This window comes from Telmatherina bonti, assembly GCF_933228915.1.
Source record: "Telmatherina bonti genome assembly, chromosome: 11".
Lineage (NCBI taxonomy): Eukaryota > Metazoa > Chordata > Actinopteri > Atheriniformes > Telmatherinidae > Telmatherina > Telmatherina bonti.
The window spans coordinates 33,352,735-33,374,644 of record NC_136629.1 but is presented as its reverse complement, the minus strand read 5'-3'; the positions used below and the strand labels follow the sequence as shown (position 1 = coordinate 33,374,644).

General features: G+C 36.9%; 1 protein-coding gene across 1 annotated transcript in view; it reads left to right on the top strand.

Annotated features, from left to right (window-relative positions):
* Positions 1-5,994, top strand: part of srbd1 (S1 RNA binding domain 1) — a gene marked incomplete at both ends in the record, with an annotated part of 60,826 nt that extends 54,832 nt beyond the window's left edge. Inside the window, 2 exons of the mRNA XM_079248830.1 lie at positions 3,664-3,848; positions 5,702-5,994. Coding sequence (XP_079104956.1) covers positions 3,664-3,848; positions 5,702-5,994 — 478 coding nt within the window. The remainder of the gene's footprint in view (positions 1-3,663; positions 3,849-5,701) is intronic.
* Between the last annotated feature and the right edge of the window lie 15,916 nt (positions 5,995-21,910).

Sequence of the window (21,910 nt, the reverse complement as noted above, 5' to 3'; positions counted from 1 at the left end):
TTTTTTCCTCCCTCTCAAATCTTGACTATTTGCAGCTGCTCTAGTTTGAGGTTTAAACTTCCACTGTGATAACATTTCGGTAGTCGTAGCACAGATCTTAAACCTTAAGATGACCTAACTGAGATGTTCAAGATGTGCACTGCTATCTTGTCAGCTCTATTCCTGGCTGGGTTCTAGCTGGAAGGTTTGTATTTTAGACAGCTAAGCCTTCAGACACAATTATTTCTTTTCCTGTAAGGAGACATATGGTTGGAAAGAGAAGAAGCTAAGGGAGGCACAGGAGAGAAAGCTTCACCATTAGCCAGACATCCATTTTAGGATTTTGTTCCAAAAGTGTTGTTTCCACACCATGAAACCATTTCTGGCACATACTCTGCTGCTATTTTGCAGCTTACTGGTGTTGAGGGATTGATTCTGCTTGTCTCTTCCTCTTATGGACAGTGATTTTGATGGCGAGACCTCTAAAAGACACAACTGTCTCTTACAAAAGTTTGTACACAAGCTGTTTCGTGTTACATCAGCATAATCCTGCTCCTGCCAAATGAGAATTTCTGAGCAACATTGTACATGAATCAAATTTGTGTGTGTGTTTCCACCTGTTCTGTCCATCATGGGGTAGACAGCTGCAGAGTCTGTTTGGCGTCAGGCTACCATTGAGCGACATCCATCATGGACGCTACCCAACTGGTCCACACATGAACATAAGCATAGAGGAAACTGCATTAACATCTTTCACCAGCTGTGCCCAGTGTCTGCTGTAAATAATATTTACAGTATGCACAACACACACACTGACACATATTTTTCCATTTCCTCTTTTTGCTACTTTGGCTCTTAATCAGTTTTGTTACAGTGTCTGTTTAGATTGCAGGCCTGTTAATAAGTCTGTGTTTATATTTCAAACCCTGTGAAGCTGCAGAGTTGCAATCTGACTGATTGTCCAGATATTATGGGGTGATACATTATGCTAAAGAAAAAAGATGTACACATGTAGTTGGCAGACACGCTGCCCAGTTTTAGCACAGTGGGACATTCATAGGACAAGGTGTAAGGGTGTTTACAGCCTGTTGTGGATGAACCGGATTTGCTACAGCGTAAATTAGATGTGTGTTTGTAGAAATGGAAAAGTCTACCTTTGTAGCCGATGCCATTCTACCGTCCCATAATTTTACCTGCAGTGTGTTGCTATTTAGTGTCAATTCAGTCTTCTGTATGATTTCTCCATCTGCTGTTGTTGAGGTGGGGGAATATCTGGCCAACAGGAAATTATTTATCAAGTTACAGCCACTTTACAGGAGGGTGGGTCAGGTTTGAATTTTTGGCCTAAATTCTTGTGCAGGTTCAGAGGTTCAAGAGGCTGCTTTGAAATTAATTTGTGTGGACATGTGTAAGAAGACACTGAACATTACATGTTAGTTATGAGCATTTTAAATCATTTTTGAGTAAAATAATCAGAGCAATTAAAATAGATTTGTCAATTAGCCATGATTTCATTGTGATGTCATCATTAATGCATGCATTTTTCTTTTTCTTTTTTTATATTTATTATGTTTTGTAAGATTTTGTGGCCACAGGTTAGGATTTGACCTGGAGAAGCTGTAACTTAAAGCTAAACATCATCCCTATATAAGTGTAGAGCGACAACAATACCAGTCTTGTTTTCTTTCTTTCCATCTGGTGTTTTTGCTCCTGAGTTTCTACATTTTTCTGATCGTCTATTAAGCGAGTCCTCATTGTACTGGTAAAATGTTGGTACACAAGCTGTGCTGCACTTAATGTACATTTCATATTCTTGTCCTGGTGCATAAAATACTGCCGTGCTGCTCCGGTCTGCTGCTTCTGACAAACAGTTATGGAAAAAAAATATTAGATCAACCTTGTTTTCCAATATTTCATGTTACGTTTTAATGCCTGGTTCAACTAAAAGGTACATTTGTTTCGAAAACAAGGGTGGTCCAGGGTGGTTCATTATTCTATGACTGTAGTGTAGTGATACATAAATCTACACCTAAACTAATACTTTAGATCGGATACGGACACCCCATAAACAACAAAACATGCTCGTGTTTATCATATGATTGTATGATTCGAATATCTGGTTAATGTAACATATATTTCTTTAGACATTGAGCAGAATACAGAGAGACCCTATGCTGATACCAGGAGTAAACCTTTAGTGGAAAATCAACAAGATTTTTTTTTTTTTTTTTAAATCCTTGATAGTCTAAAATGACCATAAATACATGTATGATATGTTTGATATTTATTTTAATTTATGGCTTCTGGCTTTAGTAGGAGCGTGTCAAATTAAGCTCATTTTTAAAAAAAAAAAATCAAACATTGGACAAAAAATTCAAATGCACTACTCTGGATGATCACAACTTTCTGCAGACTTTAAGGTAGTATGGACATCACAGCTTGATGCTGGTGTAGGCCAATATTCAGGTTGCAGAGAGGCCAGGAGGAAAACATTAAACTGCAGAAGAAGCCAGTTGGAAAGTCCTAATTATGTTGCATTAAGTTTTCCCGGAAAAGGGCAAAATATTACATTAAACTTCATTGGAGTTTATTAATTTTATTAAGCCAAGACATCAGATTTGTTGTGGATTAACAGATTAAAATCTTTAAAAATGTTTGATTTTTTTTTTTTTTTTTTTTTTTTTAAAATTAAAAAACAAAAAAATTTTTGCATGAAGGTTGAAAGTAATTTTTTTGATAGACTGGAATAAATGGATTTGTACTCCTTCAAATATAATATGATCAAAGGACAGAAATACTCTATAGAGCATATTTATTTGCTTCCTTGACATTAAAATAAAGAGAATGACAAAATAACTAGAATTCTCTATCACCAGAAGAGAAAATTATGATTATTAACATTGATTGTTGCCTTGGCTTAAACAATTAAGTGCATTTCTAGTATTTTGTAAAATGTCTGACTTTAGTTGTATAATATAAATTAATTACTAGAATCTACTACTTTTTGCATGGCTAAACATAATATAATCTTTACATTAAAGTTGGGACTTTTAAAAAATTACTTTATAATTGGAGTTTTTTTAAAAAAATTTTTTTTATTGTTTTATGTACTTACATAAGCTGTCTTAGAAAATATGGAAGGGAAAACACCTGTTTCAAGAACCAGCACAAGTGAATAAGGGAAAAAAAAATTAAATCAGATTTTACGGAAAAACTCCCACAAAAATGATTTACCCACTTTTTTTTTCATGTTTCAAGTCAAATGTGTGAAATTTTAAATGTTACGCAATTAAAAAAAATACAATTAGCTGATTTGAGTAGAAAAATAATAAAATGAAAAGTTTAAATTTAAGCCCTGTAAAAATGTCTCCACTTCATAAATGATTCAACAGTTGTTCTGATATTTAGATTGAAATGTCATACATTCATATGACTCTACAAAAATATAGATAAATAAAGCATGTGAAGTGGGAGCCTATGGTTGGGCTGACAGTAATTTCCTGCATCGTTGCATTCCCAATTTTATTTTTTCTAATCTTTTCATGTTTTTCAACGGTCTGTTTTTCTTTCCCACTGGTTTAGTCATCACTTTACCTCCCTTCTGACATCTTTCCTCCTCTGTTCCTTCATTCCTCATAGCTGTCATAGTTTGCTAGTTTTTAACATTATCTCCTTCCTGTCCAGATTTCTGTCCCTTGTAGGTGGGAGTGTGGACCAAATAGGGAGTGTGAGCCTGCAACAGTGCGTGGAGAGCAAGGTGAAAGCAAGTGGTATCGAAGAACTCGCTCGGTCAGTGGACACCACGCCGGAGACCCTGAAGCTCATTGTAGATGGCCTCACGCAGCCTCCAGGGTTTGACATCCGACAAAGTAAGACTTTTTCCACTCGCAGTGTAACAAGTCATTTAACCTGTTTAGTGAGACACTGAAAGACCAAAATAGTTGATTAATAAAGCATTAAAGTCATTATAGAGTGCAAAGACAAGGGGAAAAAATCCACTTAGTTCTGGCAAAACGTCCCAGGGGAAACTGGGTCAGCTAGATTCAAACACATGAGCTTAACATTTATACAGATTTGTATAAAATTATGATATTTAACTTATTTAGATGAAGTCACAGTCATGTGAAGGTTTAATGTTTGCATACAAGTATAACATTAAATATAATGCTGAACCTTTTGCTTCAAACATTTAATCCAAAACAAATCAGAGCAAACTGGACGGCTTCTGCTTTCAGATGGTTTTGTGCAGAAAAAAAGACTTCACTAAGAACAAAATTTACCAGTAAGCATTTGGAAATGCTAGAAAAAAAAGGACTGTAATCTGCAATGTAGCAGCCACAGCAATCTCTCCTCGTCTCTCATCTTTCCCTCGTAACGTTCTTTACAGCTCCCAGCTGACGTACAGAAAATGAAACTCGTATTTGTCCCACTCTTTTAACAGTTTGCTAGTTACAACACACACTGACTTTTCTTGCCTGGACTGTAATCAGCGTGTTTTGCTTGTGTAACTTGATAGGATCTGACAGTGCTGTGGCTTCCTCCCTGTAGCCCAACAATACAGCCAGTATGTTTCTGACAGGGTGTGATGGGTCCAGCAGACTGTGTTGTTGGACCGAGTGTCCAGCAAATGCAAATGCACAAAGAACTGTTTTTCCTTCTTATTCTGCTGCACTTGAGCTGAAGGCACATATAAACAAACTTTAACATTTTTGCTCTAACCCAGATTCATTTTCCTAAAAATAAAAATAAACCTCTGCTTTAAAACATTGCGTCACATCTGTAAGTTGGGAACATTTACATCTAAAGAAGTTAGAATCACTTTAAACAGACACGATTTGTTTGACTTAATGATAAAGGAAATACAAGTAGAAGTTTTTATTACTGGAGGTAAACTGGTGTATAACATGGAACATTTTTACACCAGTGGAAAAATTGTTTGGCAGCTTCGATTTAAGGACAGAAACAAAAACTGAACAAAAGTAAGACATATTTCCCAGCCTACATAGAATTTCTTTAGTTTGCGTTTATTAGTTATACCATTTTTCCTTTGTTGTGCATAAATAAACACAAAGAGTAAGTATTTTTACTGTTCATCTTGTGTTTTCGCACTAGTTGGTTAATACAATCATTCCATTGCCTTATCATCAAACTCTTGTCTTTCATGTAAATCCAGAAAAAGGTCAAGCTGTACAGCCACTTAGTGCTGGCCAACTCTTCCTAAAATTGAGGAACGCAGCTTCAGAGTTCATTCTCAGGTTGGCCCTATTCGATTGCACTAAACTTCTCTTGGCCCCCTAGCCAGCGCTCAGCTGAGTAAACAGATGGGCCGAAGCTACCGCGTGAAATCAGTGCTGTGGGGAGGATAATTGGACCGGACTATTTCCTGGAGCGCAAGCCTTCCTTGTTTGTGTTAGTGGTACAGAAAGGGGGAAAAAGATGTTGTGAGCAGGCAGAATGGAAACCAGGGAGAATAGAATACTGGGAAATGTGGAAATGCTGAATGTACACACAAGTGTTGAGTTACTTCTTGTAATGTAATATCTTTTTGTCGTCTCTGCTCCATCCCCTTATTTTTCTGCATTCCCTCTTACCTTCTCCTCTCAAAAACAGTTTTACTCGCTGCCATCTGTGCCTTATCTGTATGATACATTTTCTCTCCTACAAAAGCCATCCTTAAAACTTCAATTTCTTAACTTTTCTTTTTTTCCTTTGACATCCACAGATTTTGGGCAAGCGGACTTTAAGCGGGGCATTGTGTCGATGAGCGATCTGCGGGTGGGTGCGGTGCTGACAGGCCGGGTGGACAACACCGCTCTGTTTGGAGCGTTTGTAGATATCGGGGTCGGCCGCTCGGGCCTCATCCATAAGAGCAACATCACACTGGACAAACTGCCTGCGAGCCAGCGCCGTCGCAGCCTGGTTTTGGGACCTGGGGAGAGGGTGGAGGTTAGAGTCCTCAATGTTGACGTTCAGAGGGGACGGATTGGGTTGGACTTGATCAGGGTCTTACAGTAGATTCACATGATTCTCCTTAATAATATTTTTATAAATGGGTTGTGTTTTGTCAAAGGAAACCACAGACAAAGGAGAAAAATAAGTTCCTGATGTTTGCAATTATTTTTGGATACGAGCTGAAACACGGCGAACACATTTGCATTAACAGGAAAGCCGTTAGGTATATTTATAGGGATGCTCGTAGTTCACAATCATCAAACTGTACAAAGAAAAAAAAGTCTTGCAGTTTCTAAACTGCATTAAAGGTAGGCTAATCAAACGTCAATACTTGAAGTGAATTAAAACAATATAATGAAATGGTGGATTATTTGTGTCTGTTTTTCATTTAAATGTACAGAACTCTGGTCATCCATGTTGTTTCTAAAGTGCTCTGTTGTTACATATGGTATGATATTTGGGTTTGATCACCTGACCGCCTAATTCAAGCAGAAATCTTTTGACTTGCTGGTTAGAGACAGATGTTATTAGCTGTAATGTTGATGTCTTCGTACTTGGATCTGCTTTAATTTACCTTTAGAAAGTGGAACCTTATTACTTCTACAGTTTAGTATTTATACATACTAACTCTTCAACATTTATCTTGTGCTGCTTTAAGACGTTTGCCAGGACACATTTTTACATTCTTTGTTGTTCCCTGACCCACCGTGAATGTTAAACTCGTTCAGATGAGCTCTTAAAATGACCATTGAATCATTTTCCAGATTTCTTGCCATCGTGTACATTATACATTTCCTCAGATGAAGATTCAGGAGAGTGTGTCGTGTGCATGAGTGAATATGGTGAGGAGAGGAGCTGGCATGAGGCAGCAAACAGAGAGAGGCTGAAGAAACGGAGGGGCAAATGTGTGGTGTGATGGAAAGAAGAAAAACGACAGGAGTTAAATACCAAGTTTTGCTTCCAGAAACAGGAAAATGTGAAAAAACATGGGTGGGAGGCTGGTGGTGGGTGATGGGTGGAGAAAGGGGGTGGGGGAAGAATAAGAGAGGGGTTTTGTCTGCCAGAATGCAAAGCCTGGAGGCTTTTTAGGCACAGTCCCAGATACAATTATCCCATGACACAAACACGCACACACACACACACATAACACACACTAATCAGCTGCTTCAAAATTAATCCCAGAATCCCCATCCACATTATCTAATTTGTTTGTTTTTATGAAACTGGAATAAATAAAAGATACGTAAAATAGGGTTGTGAGAAAGCCTGAGGTCCCCTGAGCTAAACGTTGAATGCAGATTACCTCACTGTTAGCGCTGCTGCTTCACTTTCTCTCTCTTTGGGCCAACAAATGGAATATATTGTAGACAGACGGGGAGACGTTCAATCACGGTTAATCAGGGAGAGCGGTCTGTATAGTGATCTGAAAAAACATTCACATACAGTTTCAATTCTCATTGATTTGATGTTCAGTATCGTTTTTTTTTTTTTTTTTTTCTTTTTTTATGGGCTTATTTTAAAAAGAAAAAAAAAAAAGATTTCCTTTTCAAGTTAAGTCTTTTTTCATTTGACGTTAACCTACCTTGTCGGTTTGTTATCTTCTGTTTGCTTTGACAAGCCCGGCTGACTCTCTTGTTTTAATGTTTCCAGCGTTTTTTGTTTTGGGGAAAAAGAGTGTACTTGTCCAAGCAGACACAGCTTCCCTCAGCACCGTTCCTGCTTGTCCTGCCTTCAATTTTCCTCCCTCTACTAAACGTGAGCCCACAGACAGGACAGGCAATCTGGCTGCCGGCTACCGCTGCCCCTCAGAGTTTTTGTCAAACACTGTCCAGTAATGAGCCGGTGATGAGACGCAGAGTGACCGCAGGAGAAGGTGTGGTGTTCTCGGCTATCTGCTGCTTCATTGGCTCACAGCTGTTCTATTATGGAGTGAGCTCAGGTGTGTCTTGTGGTTTCAGTGAAATATATTATTAAAAAAATGGATTGTAAGCAAGCTGCTATGACTTTTAGACATGATATATTTCGCCTGTTTGGTCTTTCGTAAGACTTAACCTGTGAAAACTCATCAATTGACACACATCTTTAAGTAGTCATGCAGGGTTCCCTGTTGTTACCTCTTGTTTAAGAGCCAGCAAAGAACAATAACAAAAAGCAAAGATGGATACCAAAATCCTCTTACCTTTGTTCAGACAGGTGCAGAGAGAATAGTTCTCACAGCCAGAGAAACCGTCCTGCGAAGCAAATATCGAGTGGAGAGTATTGATTGCTCTGTTGATTGTGGATTTCTCAGACCACCTGTCAAAAGAGCTGGAGTCTGGAGTGATGTGTTTAACCAATAAAAGCTGCAATCCTGTGTGGTGTAAAAGTTAGAAGAAAAAAGTTTGGTGCATTTGGTATAGCCAAAGTGGAATTGAAATTTAAACCATTTGATTTCAGTGATGTAAAAAGTTTAGGATTACAAATTAGTCTGAAGAAATTATGAAAGCGTTGGAAAATGAAGCAAGGAAGGATTGCTGGGTAGATAAGGATACATGACTCGCATCTTTGTGCCTTTAAGCTGAGCTGCATATGTGCAGCTACTGAATATAGGTTCGATATTCAGTTGCAGAAATAGCTCATTACCATGCGACTTATTTCAGCACCGAATCAGACGTCACAAAAGAAAAACATTTAGGTGCAATGGGTGTTGGCCTTCTCTGGTGATATTATGTGGCTTATTTTAAAAGGTACTAGATACCATAAAAACCAAGCTACTAGGTTTATAACCATTATTTATAATGGAGAAATTCCAAACCATAGCAACTATAATCAGTACAGTCAGTATTAAAGGCTTACTGCATCTGGAGAACCTGTTGTTGTTGTTGTTTTAAATGGGATAATATTACATTTCCAGTCAGTCTCTGCAGCTTAAGTTGCTGAGTTGTAAAATATCTCATCTACTTTCCTCTGTTTTTCCAACCCGCCATGTGTTTGCTTTTGTAAGTGCTGGTTTCTGTTTCTAATAAAAAAAAAAAACCCAAAAAACTTGAGGTTAGAAGTGTCACAAATTCTGACTGCAGATGTCATTTTTCTGTGTCCGTGTGCATTCTGCGGTCATTTTCTGACTTGCCCTGTGTGAAAACCTATTGTTGTACACATTCCCTGCTGCACTTGTCAGACCTGGCCTTGTGTGACAAGAAGCTGCAACAATGAACTAATTTGTCTGTTTTATTACACATATTTTGGTTTATATATGCATCAGAAGAATGCTTCTTTTCTTTTCTAAAAAGTCTTTTGTTTTAATTACAAATTCAGGTATAATTGAGCCATCAATGCAGCATAAAAGTAAAAAAAGTAAATATGCAGAAGATTTTTACTTAATGTGATAATTCTTTTGTTCTGTTGTGGAAAAGGTTTCTGGGATGCAGAGTATTTATCTAATGTGAGTTTCTGAAGGGAACCACTAGGAAACAATAAATTAGATTTTGTTTCTCTGATGTATTGCTTTTTTTAAAAATACATACTGTAACATGTCTTCTGCTTCTAGATAACTTTCTGAAGTTGGATGAAGTGTTTATTTAAAACTAGGTCATATATGACGGGATTTTCAGGTCAGACAGTCCAACTCTGAGGCGCATTGAATGCAACATTACTCTGCATAAAATGAAACAAACTGCATCTAGAAACTCTAACACTTAAATATGTGCTGTAAAGTTTGATTGATGCCACTTCTGTTGAGGAAAAAAAAATCAAAATAGTAAAAAAAATACATATTTTATATTTAAAATGTTTCTCAAATGCTCTTACCAGCAGAGTTCTCTTTTATATATGTGTGTTAATAAAGAATAATATTTTTATAAATGTTTATGTATCACCAAATTAGTTTTTATGGACATATTCTGTTGGACACATTGTTTGCTTCTTTAATTGCTTCATATGATCCATACCTGTTAAAATCCAAATACCAAAATGACACATGAGCACATTAGTGGTGAGTGAAGCTTAAATTAAACAACCAGGGATTACACGTTGTGATCTCATTTGTTAAGGCTGACTGCAAACCTCTGTCAAATTTAAAAAACAAATCTTTGTCAAAGTCTTATTTTCCATGGTCAGGTCATACATCCTTTAAAATTCCATGCTGCTAGAGGGGCGACGAAGACTCTGGCTTTTGACATCAGCAGTAAGATCCAGGACTGTAGAGGAGAGATGGATGAATAGAGTTTGGAGAAAGGGATGGAATGAGACAGGAAATGAAAGGCTTTCTCCAGTTTCACTCCCTGTGACCTCATCAGTGTGATCATGGGTTTTATGAGCTTTCCCTCTTGACGCCCACACACCACCTCACACGTGCCAGGACACACACACACAGACGCACACACTTCAAACCATGTATTTCATCCAGAGAAATGCTTGATACATGTGTTTTTGTTCCTGTGCCTTTTCTCACACAGTTTCATGTGTGTTATCACACCCCAGGAAGTTCCAAAGAAGCAGGCATTTGCTTAGAACCACGAATACACAACTAGTCTTAGAACAGAAAATGTGTTGATGAAATGATTAAATGAGCCTTTACAAGGTACCAGTAAGTATAATATCCCTTCATAATATCTTACAGTGTGAGTTCTCTAAGCTTCCAGTGAACAGGGATTCCTGAAGGAAGATGATGTGGCAGAGGTAATGAGGGCTTCCCAAGTGGGCTGGAAGATAAATGACAGCAAATGAGCAAGCATCTGCTTAGCAGCTAGCAGTTAGTGCAATTTCCTTTGGGGGGAAATTTGGCTTCTCTCTCCCAAATCATCCCAGTTAAGAATTTATTCTCTAGTTTCTTTCTGCCATGTAACTAAGAGTTTCTAACTTGAACACTTATCTGCACAGAGTAACGCGTAAATACGGTGTGTGTGTGTGTGTGTGTGTGTGTGTGTGTACTCAGTATTAAGTCTGCCTGGAGTGGAAATAGCAAGGGAAGGAAACACTAGAATATACCAAATTATAATATGATTGTTTTTTTTATTTTCTTTTTATCTTTCCATCATTTCAGTAATTATAAGCTCATTTACATGGAGCTGACACAAACATTATCACCATTGCCAGCATTATGAAGTGAAAAGAAGGTGTGAAACTAAACATGGAATATTGCTTTAGGTTTTATGAATTCAAGAATAAAACATAAAATGAAACAATGGAAAGAGGAATAAAACCAAGCAGAGTTGAGATGGGTGGAAAATTGATCTTAACATACCCAAGTAGAATTACATGACTTTAAATGATCATGCTATGACAATTTTTTTTCCCGATTACAGCGACATGAGTCAGCATTATGTTCCTTATAAAAAAAACAAACAAAAAAACACAATAATTGATGTGACGTTGGCATATAAATAAATTATGTGATATTATTCAGGGAGTTCAATGTCTAGTTAATGTGATTTTGACAGAAACTAAGCTTTAAAATCCAAATATACTCTTAATATAATAGTAAGTGGAACGGAGAAACATCTCTGTGTGCACGGCTTCCGCCAGCATAACACATTAAGATCTGTTCAGGGACACAAAGGCCTCTTCCTGATCTCATGATCCCAGGTCACGACCACATTTAATGCTTATAATGATTGACAGCTGAATGTTTGGGTTAAGCTGTCACCTCTGGGAATTTACTCTGGCGAAGCCTTTATCTATGTCTGATACTGGACACAGGCAAGCTCGCTTACATACAGAGACCTCCACTGTTAAAATATTCATATAAACAAACATAATCTTCATGTGCAGAAATACCCCTTCCATTCTCTCCACTGACCTGCATGTAGCATATATTTTATTTTATTTATTTATTTTTCATATATATATATATATATATATATATATATATATATATATATATATATATATATATATATACACATATATGTATATATATATATACACATATATATACATATATATATATACACACATATATACATACATATATATACATATATGTATATACATATATACACATATATATACATACATATATATACATATATATATATATATATATATATATATATATATATACACATATATGTGTATATATATATACATATATGTGTGTATATATATATATATATATATATATATATATATACATATATGTGTGTATATATATATATATATATATATATATATATACACATATATGTATATACAACGACGTGTGGGTTTATCTCAATAAAATATTTGACATTTTTCCAATAGGAAACAGTCCAAAGCACTGTTGCATTAAGAGAAGGAAATGAGTATACTTTAAAAGGGATACATCTGCTTTTAGGTGTTCAGTATTACAACTTTCACCAAAACCAAGCAGAGTGTGAGAGACCAAGTATTTATATGGATTAACTGACAGTTATGGAATAACACTAGAAAGTTAAATGAATCGGTTCAGATGGAGTAACCACTGGCATGGCAGGTAGCTGGAACTAGTGAATAGTGTGAGACCTTGTGGGTTATGAATAATGCTGTGCTTTTATACATAGCGTCTCAGGTGGCCAGACAGGAGGCTGGCAGATGATTAGGGCATTCAGAAGGTTGAAAAGGAGGGCAACAATTGGGGGGAAGAGCCTCTAAAGAGCCAAGTAGAACGCCAGAAGCAAACACAGAATCTGTCAGAAGGCTGACCTGATTTCCAAATGTCCAAATCATGAACTAAACAAACAAAAAAAAAAACTCCTCTTCCAGCCGCCACCAGACAAATGGTGACTGGCAAATGCTTCTCATTCTGTGAATCCATTGTGGCTTGGGGTTCAACAGGAAGTCATCTATGACAAACTGTGGAACTGTGTGGATGTTAATGGAAATGTTAGGAAGATTCAAGGGCAGGAGAATGAATTTATTGAGAAAAAAATATCAACTTACTCCATGAAAAGGCTCATTTATCAATGAATCTACCTCTGAAGTTTAATATCAACCAACAAACTCAGAAAATGTCCTAATGTGCATATTTACTGAGGCAGAAGAAGCATGGCCAGACAAGCAATTTTCCATGGAATTTTCTTGGTGTGGATTGTTTGGGGAAGGATCTTGGCTACAACATGTGTTGCAGAAGCTCACACTGGATCAGGAATAACATCAACTGACTGGTAGAAACAAAGCAGCCCACCAAACCAGATGCAGATTTTGCTGACACAAGCAACGATGGTGACAGTTGTGGTGCTTGTTGAATCGGCCAGATAGTGGTTCTTATAGAAACACTTTTTAAGATTAGAGGCTGACATGCTGATTAGTACATAATATGTTTCAGTTCAGCTGAGCTCAAGGGCTCAAGTGCAAGTTTAAAAAACAAACACTTAAATTTTTAACAATATGAAATCATTTAAAGACAATTTCACCTACAACATGTCTATCAGGCTAAAACGCTGTGCTCATTCAGTTAAACATGCAAGAAATTTGAATAGCAGTAATCCATAAACGGTAGCAGTACAGACGATCCAAACTTCTACAGCTGCTACTGTGTGAAGGATCTACAAACATTTTTAGCCTACAAGTGTGTAGATCCCCCAGGGCAAACACAGGGTTAGCTAGATTTGGCAGCTGTTTGTTTAGCTGTGTGTTTGAGCATGCTATTAATAACAGGACCTAACAGTGCTTTCAGTAGTAGTAACACACATGGGAGCAATTTCCTTAACACCGATTACACATTGATTCAGGCTCCCAAAGTAGTTCGTCCTGGACATGAATTAACCTGGTGTTAAAATCTGAAGGTAGTGTTGCACCTTTTACAATTCAAGGGAAGTAAAATTTGCTTTATTGCATCTGTATAAACTAATAAATCAAGCTTAAGATCATATGCCTGTTCTGACATTAAATAATTAACTTTGTAGGTTAAACACAGGATTGTAAATATGTTATGTTTATATGACCGTAATAAAGGGTAATATATGCATACACATACATATATATATATATATTATATATATATATATATATATATATATATATATATATATATATATATATATATATATACATACATATATAATATGTGGGCTGTTTTGATCCACTTTATTAGTTTGACATCTGTAAAATTATTTTCCTCAATTTTACAACAGAACATATCAGCCAAAAGTCATGAATCTTTTCGTAAAGACCCACAGTTTTTTTGTTGATAAATCCTATTTTAAAACTGGGCTATAGTCTTTACACTTGCAGTGTCCGAAGAGTAACATATTGTGGCAAAAAGTGCATTTTTCACAGATATTTCATCACAGCAAATAATGGGCTGTATCTTTGTACTTGCATGATTATGGTAGTACAACATCATCAGTAAATTAAAATGCTCCTCACAGCTTTTTCCTCCCAGACATAATCGAGAAAGCAAAAACAGGTCACAGATACACAGCAACACATAAATCATTACATCTAACTTGTAAATGCATTTTGGAGATTGTCATGACTTGGTACAGGAAGACTCAAAGACTAATCCAAGATTTAAAAAAAAAAAAAAAAAAAAGGTTTATTTAGATTGAAAAACAAAGTCCGAACAAATGAAGGGAGAGGGAGGAGTGTGCTTAATACCACAGGTGCAGCAACAGAGTTTGATAAAAAGATGAGGGACAGTTGTGTAATCACTGGGTGCAGTTGCAGGCAAAGATGGAGGAGAACCTGAGCAGGAACATCCCAAGGGACACCAGGGAGGCAGGACACAACAGTGATGACACTTCCATAAGCGATCAGATCATCAGCTGGTACACATATCACCAAATACCGGTTTAATTCAGTAAGTCAAAAACTGAATCTGAAATTTAAACTCTTTAATACTATCAAATAAAGAGATACTGATATTTTCTATAGGACAGTTCTCTATGTTTCTCAATACAAGTCCTTCAGTGTGGATGCAACATACAGCAGTATTCTAATTATTTTAGCATCGTTCTTATTTATTCATGTACTTATTTTGTAAATTGAATTAGCTTATGATATACAATTAACAGGAAGTAAAACTTCAAGTTGCACCCAATCAATGAGTCCTTCATCCTAGATACTCAGACTTTTTGCACAATTCCAATTGTACCCAGCTCCCCACTACACCTGAGACAGAGAGGAGATTGACGCAGTGCAATCTATGAGATGTTTCCCTTCTGGCCCTACTAGTAAGACGGGAAAAACACATTTTTTAAAATCTTGAGTTCAATATTTTGTAGAAAAAGACTTTTTGAGGCTTGTACAGTCTAGGGGCTAAAATGTTTGCAATAGTCTGTTGTTGTACTTTAGTAGGTTCAATTTAAGCCAAACAGGTTAACTATTGTCTTACTTATGACTATATTATGTTTTCTTTATTTATAAGCATGAAGTTAAGCTTAAACATAAAGCTTAAATCTCACAGAGGAAAACTGGTGCTGTTGGATGAAACTAAAGACAGCAGATATAATATACATCAAGCCATTTTTCTCAAGTAAATCATTACGTCTATTCTTGATAGTTCACCAGAGAAGATTAAATGAGAGTATTTCCTGAACCTGTAATTACAGATCTCAGTAAATCAAATCGCTTGACTTAAAAAGTTTTTTTAAAAAAAGTCCTCTATTTGTTTACTTTTGTGTATTTATCATGCTAATTAGCTATCCGTTTATTTGTTATCTTTCTCTTGTAAACAAAGTTCTTATTTAGTGTAACCCAGTTTCTAAAAAGGTCAACAGTGTTTGGAGTTGGATAGTAATAATATGAATCTCATCAAGGTGAAGCATTGCTTTTCCTGTTAGCATAAATCTTGCAGTGGAAAACTATGTCAATCCCACTTTTTGTCTGTTGTTAATTTATTGTATTTTCTAGATAGTAAATGGTTTGAGAATTTGGAAAGGAAAAGAATGCCTCCAACTCACTCACATGTGGATTCATTCCAGTGAAACCTGAGAATGTAATTAAACATAATGAAGATCTATGCAGAAGCGAATAGCCTGTGAGGGCTGGAGAGAGAGACAGGAAGAGCCTGAACCAGTCGGTAAAGGAGAGAGGTGTAGATTTAGGAATTGTCTAGTTAGTGTGTGTGTGTGTATGTGTCCACTTCTGCTGCCTGTGAAAAAACCCAATGGTTTGGTGTGGTTTCCTGGGAATACACTTCCTCTCTGTTCCATCTGTTCCACTACACATCACCCAATCAATCGCTAACCTGATACTCATACCGTTCCTCCTGCCAGCCAATTGTAGGAGGCATAGGTGGTCATGTGATACTCCAGAGACAGTTGGCAGCCCATTTGTAATGTACAGTTAACTGTATAATGGTATTTCTGCTCCACTGGAAACCACTAGAGTTTCTGTGTGTGAGTGTGTGCTTGTCTGTAATGATCAGTCCACTCTTGAATTCTTCAGGGTGCTTTGATATTTTTTGACAATTTGCAGTATGTGTGTTATGAATGTGTATGTGTTTGAACAATGAATGTACACTGTAAAATCTGACTAGTTGGCTTTACTTAAAATAGGCAAACTGAGAAACATATCTTGTTCATTTGAGCATATAAATCGAATATGTATTCGAGTATTTAGTCATTTTAAGTACAATAGACTAAAATGTTTGCCAGATCTTTATGAACTTGATCAGTTTGATCATAACACTGTGGAAAAAAACTTGATTTGATCAATTTCATATAAACGAAAAGAGATTCCTTACTACATGTTGTTTTTAGTTTCAACACATGATGATTTGAATGCTACATTACCTGAAACAACTGATGGTGTCCAAATCTTTATTACTGTGCAGCAGGAACTTGGTGTGAGCAGAGTTTCTACTCAAACTAATGTGAGACAACAGACATCTTTGTGACGGTGCAGCAGCTGCCTGGAAAACTGGATTTAAACACTGGCATGCCTGGTAACTGGAGACCAGAACATGTTTTTCTGTCTGTTTAACTGAGACCATGGTTCCTCACACTAAAAGCTTTAACGCTAAAGATCATCAAGGATGACAAGGATTTTTAAAAAAAATACCTTTTAGTTGGAGATATTTTAGTTTGAATGATTGGAAAATGGAAAATGGCAGTTTGTCTTAGATGTTTTCCGAAATCAATCCGAACCTTTTTGTATCATTTGAATTTTTGATCAACCAAATAACAGAAATGCAAAAGGTTTTGTGTAATTTCAACTGTTACAAATCTGCCAAAGTAAAAGTCTAAGGGTTTTATAAAGAGAAATATATCAAATTTTTTAGTAGAAGTGAAATGCATTGTGGAAAATCCTGTGCCCCAACCATCACCATTATCATCATTTCTCATGTACTTATTGTTAATTCAACTAATTAGGGTATTTTTATTAACATGTTTTCCCTTCACAGTTCATATATCTATCAGATTAATATAACTCACTTAATTAAAATAAACAGTTACTTTTTCTAGATTTATTCTATTAAAGCCAATGATACATTTTACAGTGTAACAGTGAATTCCTGAATACTGATGGTGCACCATGTATTCTCACCAATGATAAATGACTGCAGCTTGTAATTCTATCACAGTGATGTGAGAGGGTATTTGCATCACCAAATAAACAGCTCTATCATTTTACACGCAAATAGCAGAAATAACAGCAAAAATGGTCCCTTAATACTGTATATATCAGTATTGACTGTTGTTCCTCCACAGTTTCAAAGATCGGAGGCTTTGATAATTGAGATTGTGATTTTTTTTAAATGATTTTCTAACAGTCTCAGTGAAAAATTTCTTGTAAGAGTTTACTCCTGTGCCTCAAGCCATTGAGCATCTGCCCCTCTCGCTTCCAACACCTCCCACTCGCCCCTGCCAAAATATATATAAAAAAATAAAAAAAACTTTTTTTGTGGATATTTTCTGTCTTGATAACACTCGCATGAACAGGGCACACTGAATTCATTTCAGAAGTATCAAAGTATCAAAGAAGTATCGAGTTTGCTATCAACCAAACTCTATTTAAAAGTGAAATGGCTCTTTATACATGTATTGAAATAACATTTTCAATGTGCATGTGTTAAGATGTGGGGCAATAGATTTTCTCACTCGTGGTATTTATGATGGCCGGTGAAGAGGGAAGAAAGAGGACCGAAAAAAGTGATGAATGAGAAGCAGTTTTAGTCATCATGCTCAATCTCCTGAGCCTCTTTGCGTGTCGTGGTCAGTTCATCATAAGCCAAGTGGGGAAGAAGAGGTGTGCATCTGTGTGTGTGTGTGCGTGTGCGTGTGTGTGTGTGTGTGTGTGTCAGTGTCCATGTGCATGCACGCAAGTGTGTTACTCTTTATAAATGCTTCTGGTTTTCTGGTGTGTCTGCATATGTGTCACTGCTGACGGAGAACAGATTAGAGAGGGCAAGCCAGACACACAGACACTGCCAGAATCCTCCACACACTCTCCAACAGTATTGTTATTAATAGTTTAGTAAGAGGCCATTCTGATGTGGGGCCAGTTTTGACCCAGCAATGCATATAAATATGCACCAGAAGTCTCTGCTTTTGTCTGGCCAGCTGGCAGGTAGGGTTGAAGGCATTGGAACAAGAAGAGAAATCCATCTATTTACCTGTCCTCTCCACCTCATTGTGATGACCTGAAGAGTGTCTCCTCCTTCAGCTGTGGTCTCATTTTCAGATTAATAAGTGATTAGAGTCTGACAATCAAGTGGAAGTTAAGCTCTCTAATCACCTGAGGCTTAGCTTTAATTAACCAATAAAATGTTGGCCAGAAAGTGGAAACTTTACTAGTTTCACTGAAGTTAAGGTTTCTTTTTTATTTTTGTACATACTTAAGACTTAAGTGTCTCTACTGTGAGATCCAGGGTCCAGATTTAATAAGATCCCAATTAGTGTGTTGTAATTTACTGCTGGCGAAACGTGCAAACGTGTTGCAGACACCTTATTTAAATTAGGGTGTTACATGTTTTGTGATGTGCAGCATGGTGAGTTTGGAGAAAAAGCATGATTTACTACAAAAAATCTGACTACCGCTCAAAGAAACGCTATATGGGAGCAAATTTAGGATAAAATTAATGTTGTTGGTAAAATTACACAAACAGTGGATGAAGTAAAAAGACGGTATAAAGGCTAACAAAAGAAATACTGACATAAAGAAACGTCTCCAAATAAAACAGGAAGGGTGTAGGGCCCAGGTAACAAACTCCAGTCTTCAAGGCCCAGTATCCTGCAGGTTTTTGTTGTGTCCATACTCCAACACACTTGACCAAAATGAGTGAATAGATTGAGAAGAAGCTGTTGGATCCACTTGACTTGAATCAGGTGTTTTGGCGCAGGGAAACAAATAAAAACGTGCCGTACACTGACCTTTGAGGACTGGAGTTTGACACCCCAGGCGTAGGGTGTATTTACTGTCACCTTAAAAAACAAAAGATAACATGAATGAATTTGACCCTTGTTTCTAATGCCCTAATATATTTTTGCTAAGAATTTCATAAATTGACCCACCTACAAGTCAGCCATCTAAAAACTTGACAGTTTGGCAACTTCGAGAACAGTAAAGGGTATTTTTCCAAATAAAAGAAGCATGCGCTAACTTAAGATATTTTGCCATAATGTTGGTAATTATGCCTTTGGCCTCACAATCAGTAAATGCGTGTATTTGCTATTTCTGTACACATGTTACATGGTGTGGGGATCACAAACTGCATGGATGCAATCATTTGCTCCTGTTACGCTATGAAATCCAGCCACTGCAAAAAAGTTTTGTTTGGTCTCAGTTAATGACTGCAGAGAGCATGGAAACCTAATAACCATGGCCGTTTGGTGACACATAGCATTTAGGACTTGGACAGCACATCTGAAAAACAGGACCAGGGGATCCAAGCTGCGACACGCAATACCTGTCGTTCCACGACTCCTCCACATGGCTGGCTTGAAATCCATCCTCACTTTCTCCAACAACTCTAAAATGGCTATGCTGGTTAAACGGTATGTTTTGATGGCTGTCTTCTCATTCATCCCATTGATATTTGCATGAGGGTGAAATGTGTTCTTTGCATCTACTTACTTTGTTTCTGCAGCCATGTGTACGCAATTATGAACACAATGTTTGCACTTTCTTTAAAAGTGTCTTAAATATAGGCGCAGTTTCTGTTAGCAAAATAGTTTTCAGGTTTGATAGATCACGAGATAACTGAATAGATTGTTTACATTTTTGTAAATGCAAACCTTTAGTATATCAGGCCCTTAATTTATAAATTAAAAGAATGAACAAAATTAGTCATGATTTTACTTAAATATCTTACATTAGGCATATTATATCAGCATAGCACCTCTCTCTCTCTCTCTCTCTCTCTCAGGGCTGAGCACTTTCATAGTAGAATCTGCCTGTTATAGATTATTAACACTAAACTGTGATCAGTTTTGTAGGGAGTTCTAAGTACTTTCTCATCTGTTGCTTTTGTTGAAAGAGATAACTTATTATAGCTATGTACAAACTTGCTGTGTATTCATAAGAAGAGTGTGAACATGTTATGAGCATGTTTAATGACTTAATCACCATCATGAAGTGCATAAGTAAATAATTGCCTCATTTATTTGAAAATGTAACTTTACACGTTCTGTGTATAATTGAGGCGTCTTGTGTATACATGCATATCTGGGATGTCTGTATATTTGTGAACATTCAGCCTTGGCTCTCTACCAACTTTTTGCAGTTACAGGAACTCACTATCCTGGAGTTAGATAATATGTTGCTCTGCCATTGAAGTTTGCAGTGGTGCAGCATGATTGCACAGTTACACAGACACACACACACACACACACACACACACACACACACACACACTTGTTCAGCAAAGAATATAATTTTCAAGCTAATTACGTTGGTACTGGGGTAACAGTGAGCTCAAACTTGGCCAGTCTATGTTGTGATGGATTGTGTGCTCAGTATTCATGAGTACGGTTCATAATATTTACCTGGAGACCGCAGGAAATGAATGGCTTGAAGTCGGCGTTTCACTTTACATATTTTTCAGAGCTAATTTTGGCACTTTTATTTTAATGGCTGAGAACATTATCCTTGTCTCCATTTGTTTCATTTGCTCATAGTTCATTCTGTGTGCATTTACCAGGGTAATGGAGACTAACTGACTAACTAAAGCAAAGTGATACACAGTTACCCTCTAAATCCATCCTATACTCTACTTACCTTCTTCTTTGTTTAAATCAAGAGTACTATATTAAGTCCAACCCATCTTCTTCACACATAGATGCATACTCTGCAAGGAGAGCAAATACAAGTACAGTGTAATTATAAGTAAGTAAATAGCTTAATATATGTAAATACTCAGATCCCATCTGTTGATTTAGCATCACAAGGAAAACCCTGCCAAACTTACGTTTCTGCTTTGAACTTTAACTCTGTGAACGTTTAGGTACTGTTTAAATATTATGAAGTGTCTTTGGAGCACTGTTCTTTAAACTGTAAACATTTTTATAAGCTCTTTGATATTTGAAGCTTATATGAAAAGTTGTTTTGGAGACTTTATAAAGTATTAAACCTGGATAAATATAGAAAACAAAAAATCTGTTTTAATGATGTACCACAGAAGTTTTGCTGATTTTCTCAGTGACATGGCCCCTTCGACATTTATCTTACAGTCTTATCTTGACTCCTGCCTCCTTTCTTGCTTCTCTATCTTTTTCCTTTTCTTCACTTTCTTCAATTTTGTCCTCTTGTGTTTCTGCTTAATCAGCCACGCTGTGCGTTCAGAAAGGCTGGTATGTTGATATCCACTTGCTTCCATGCAATGTTGTCCTTTCGACTTGTCCCTCTGAAGGGGTCGCCAGCGATTCATCACACAGTTGAATTAGCACATTTTACGCTAGATGCCCTTCCTGACACAACCATCTGCATTTATACGGGCTTGCGATCGGCCATCAGAGACCAATTGTGTCCCTTTTAGGGCTGCAGCAGCATGGGGGAACAGTACTACAGACCACCAGGTCACAAGACAAGCATCTCTACCACCGAAGCCACTACCACCTCTATCTCCTTATATGCGATGTGGTGCGTAAAGTAAAAGTCA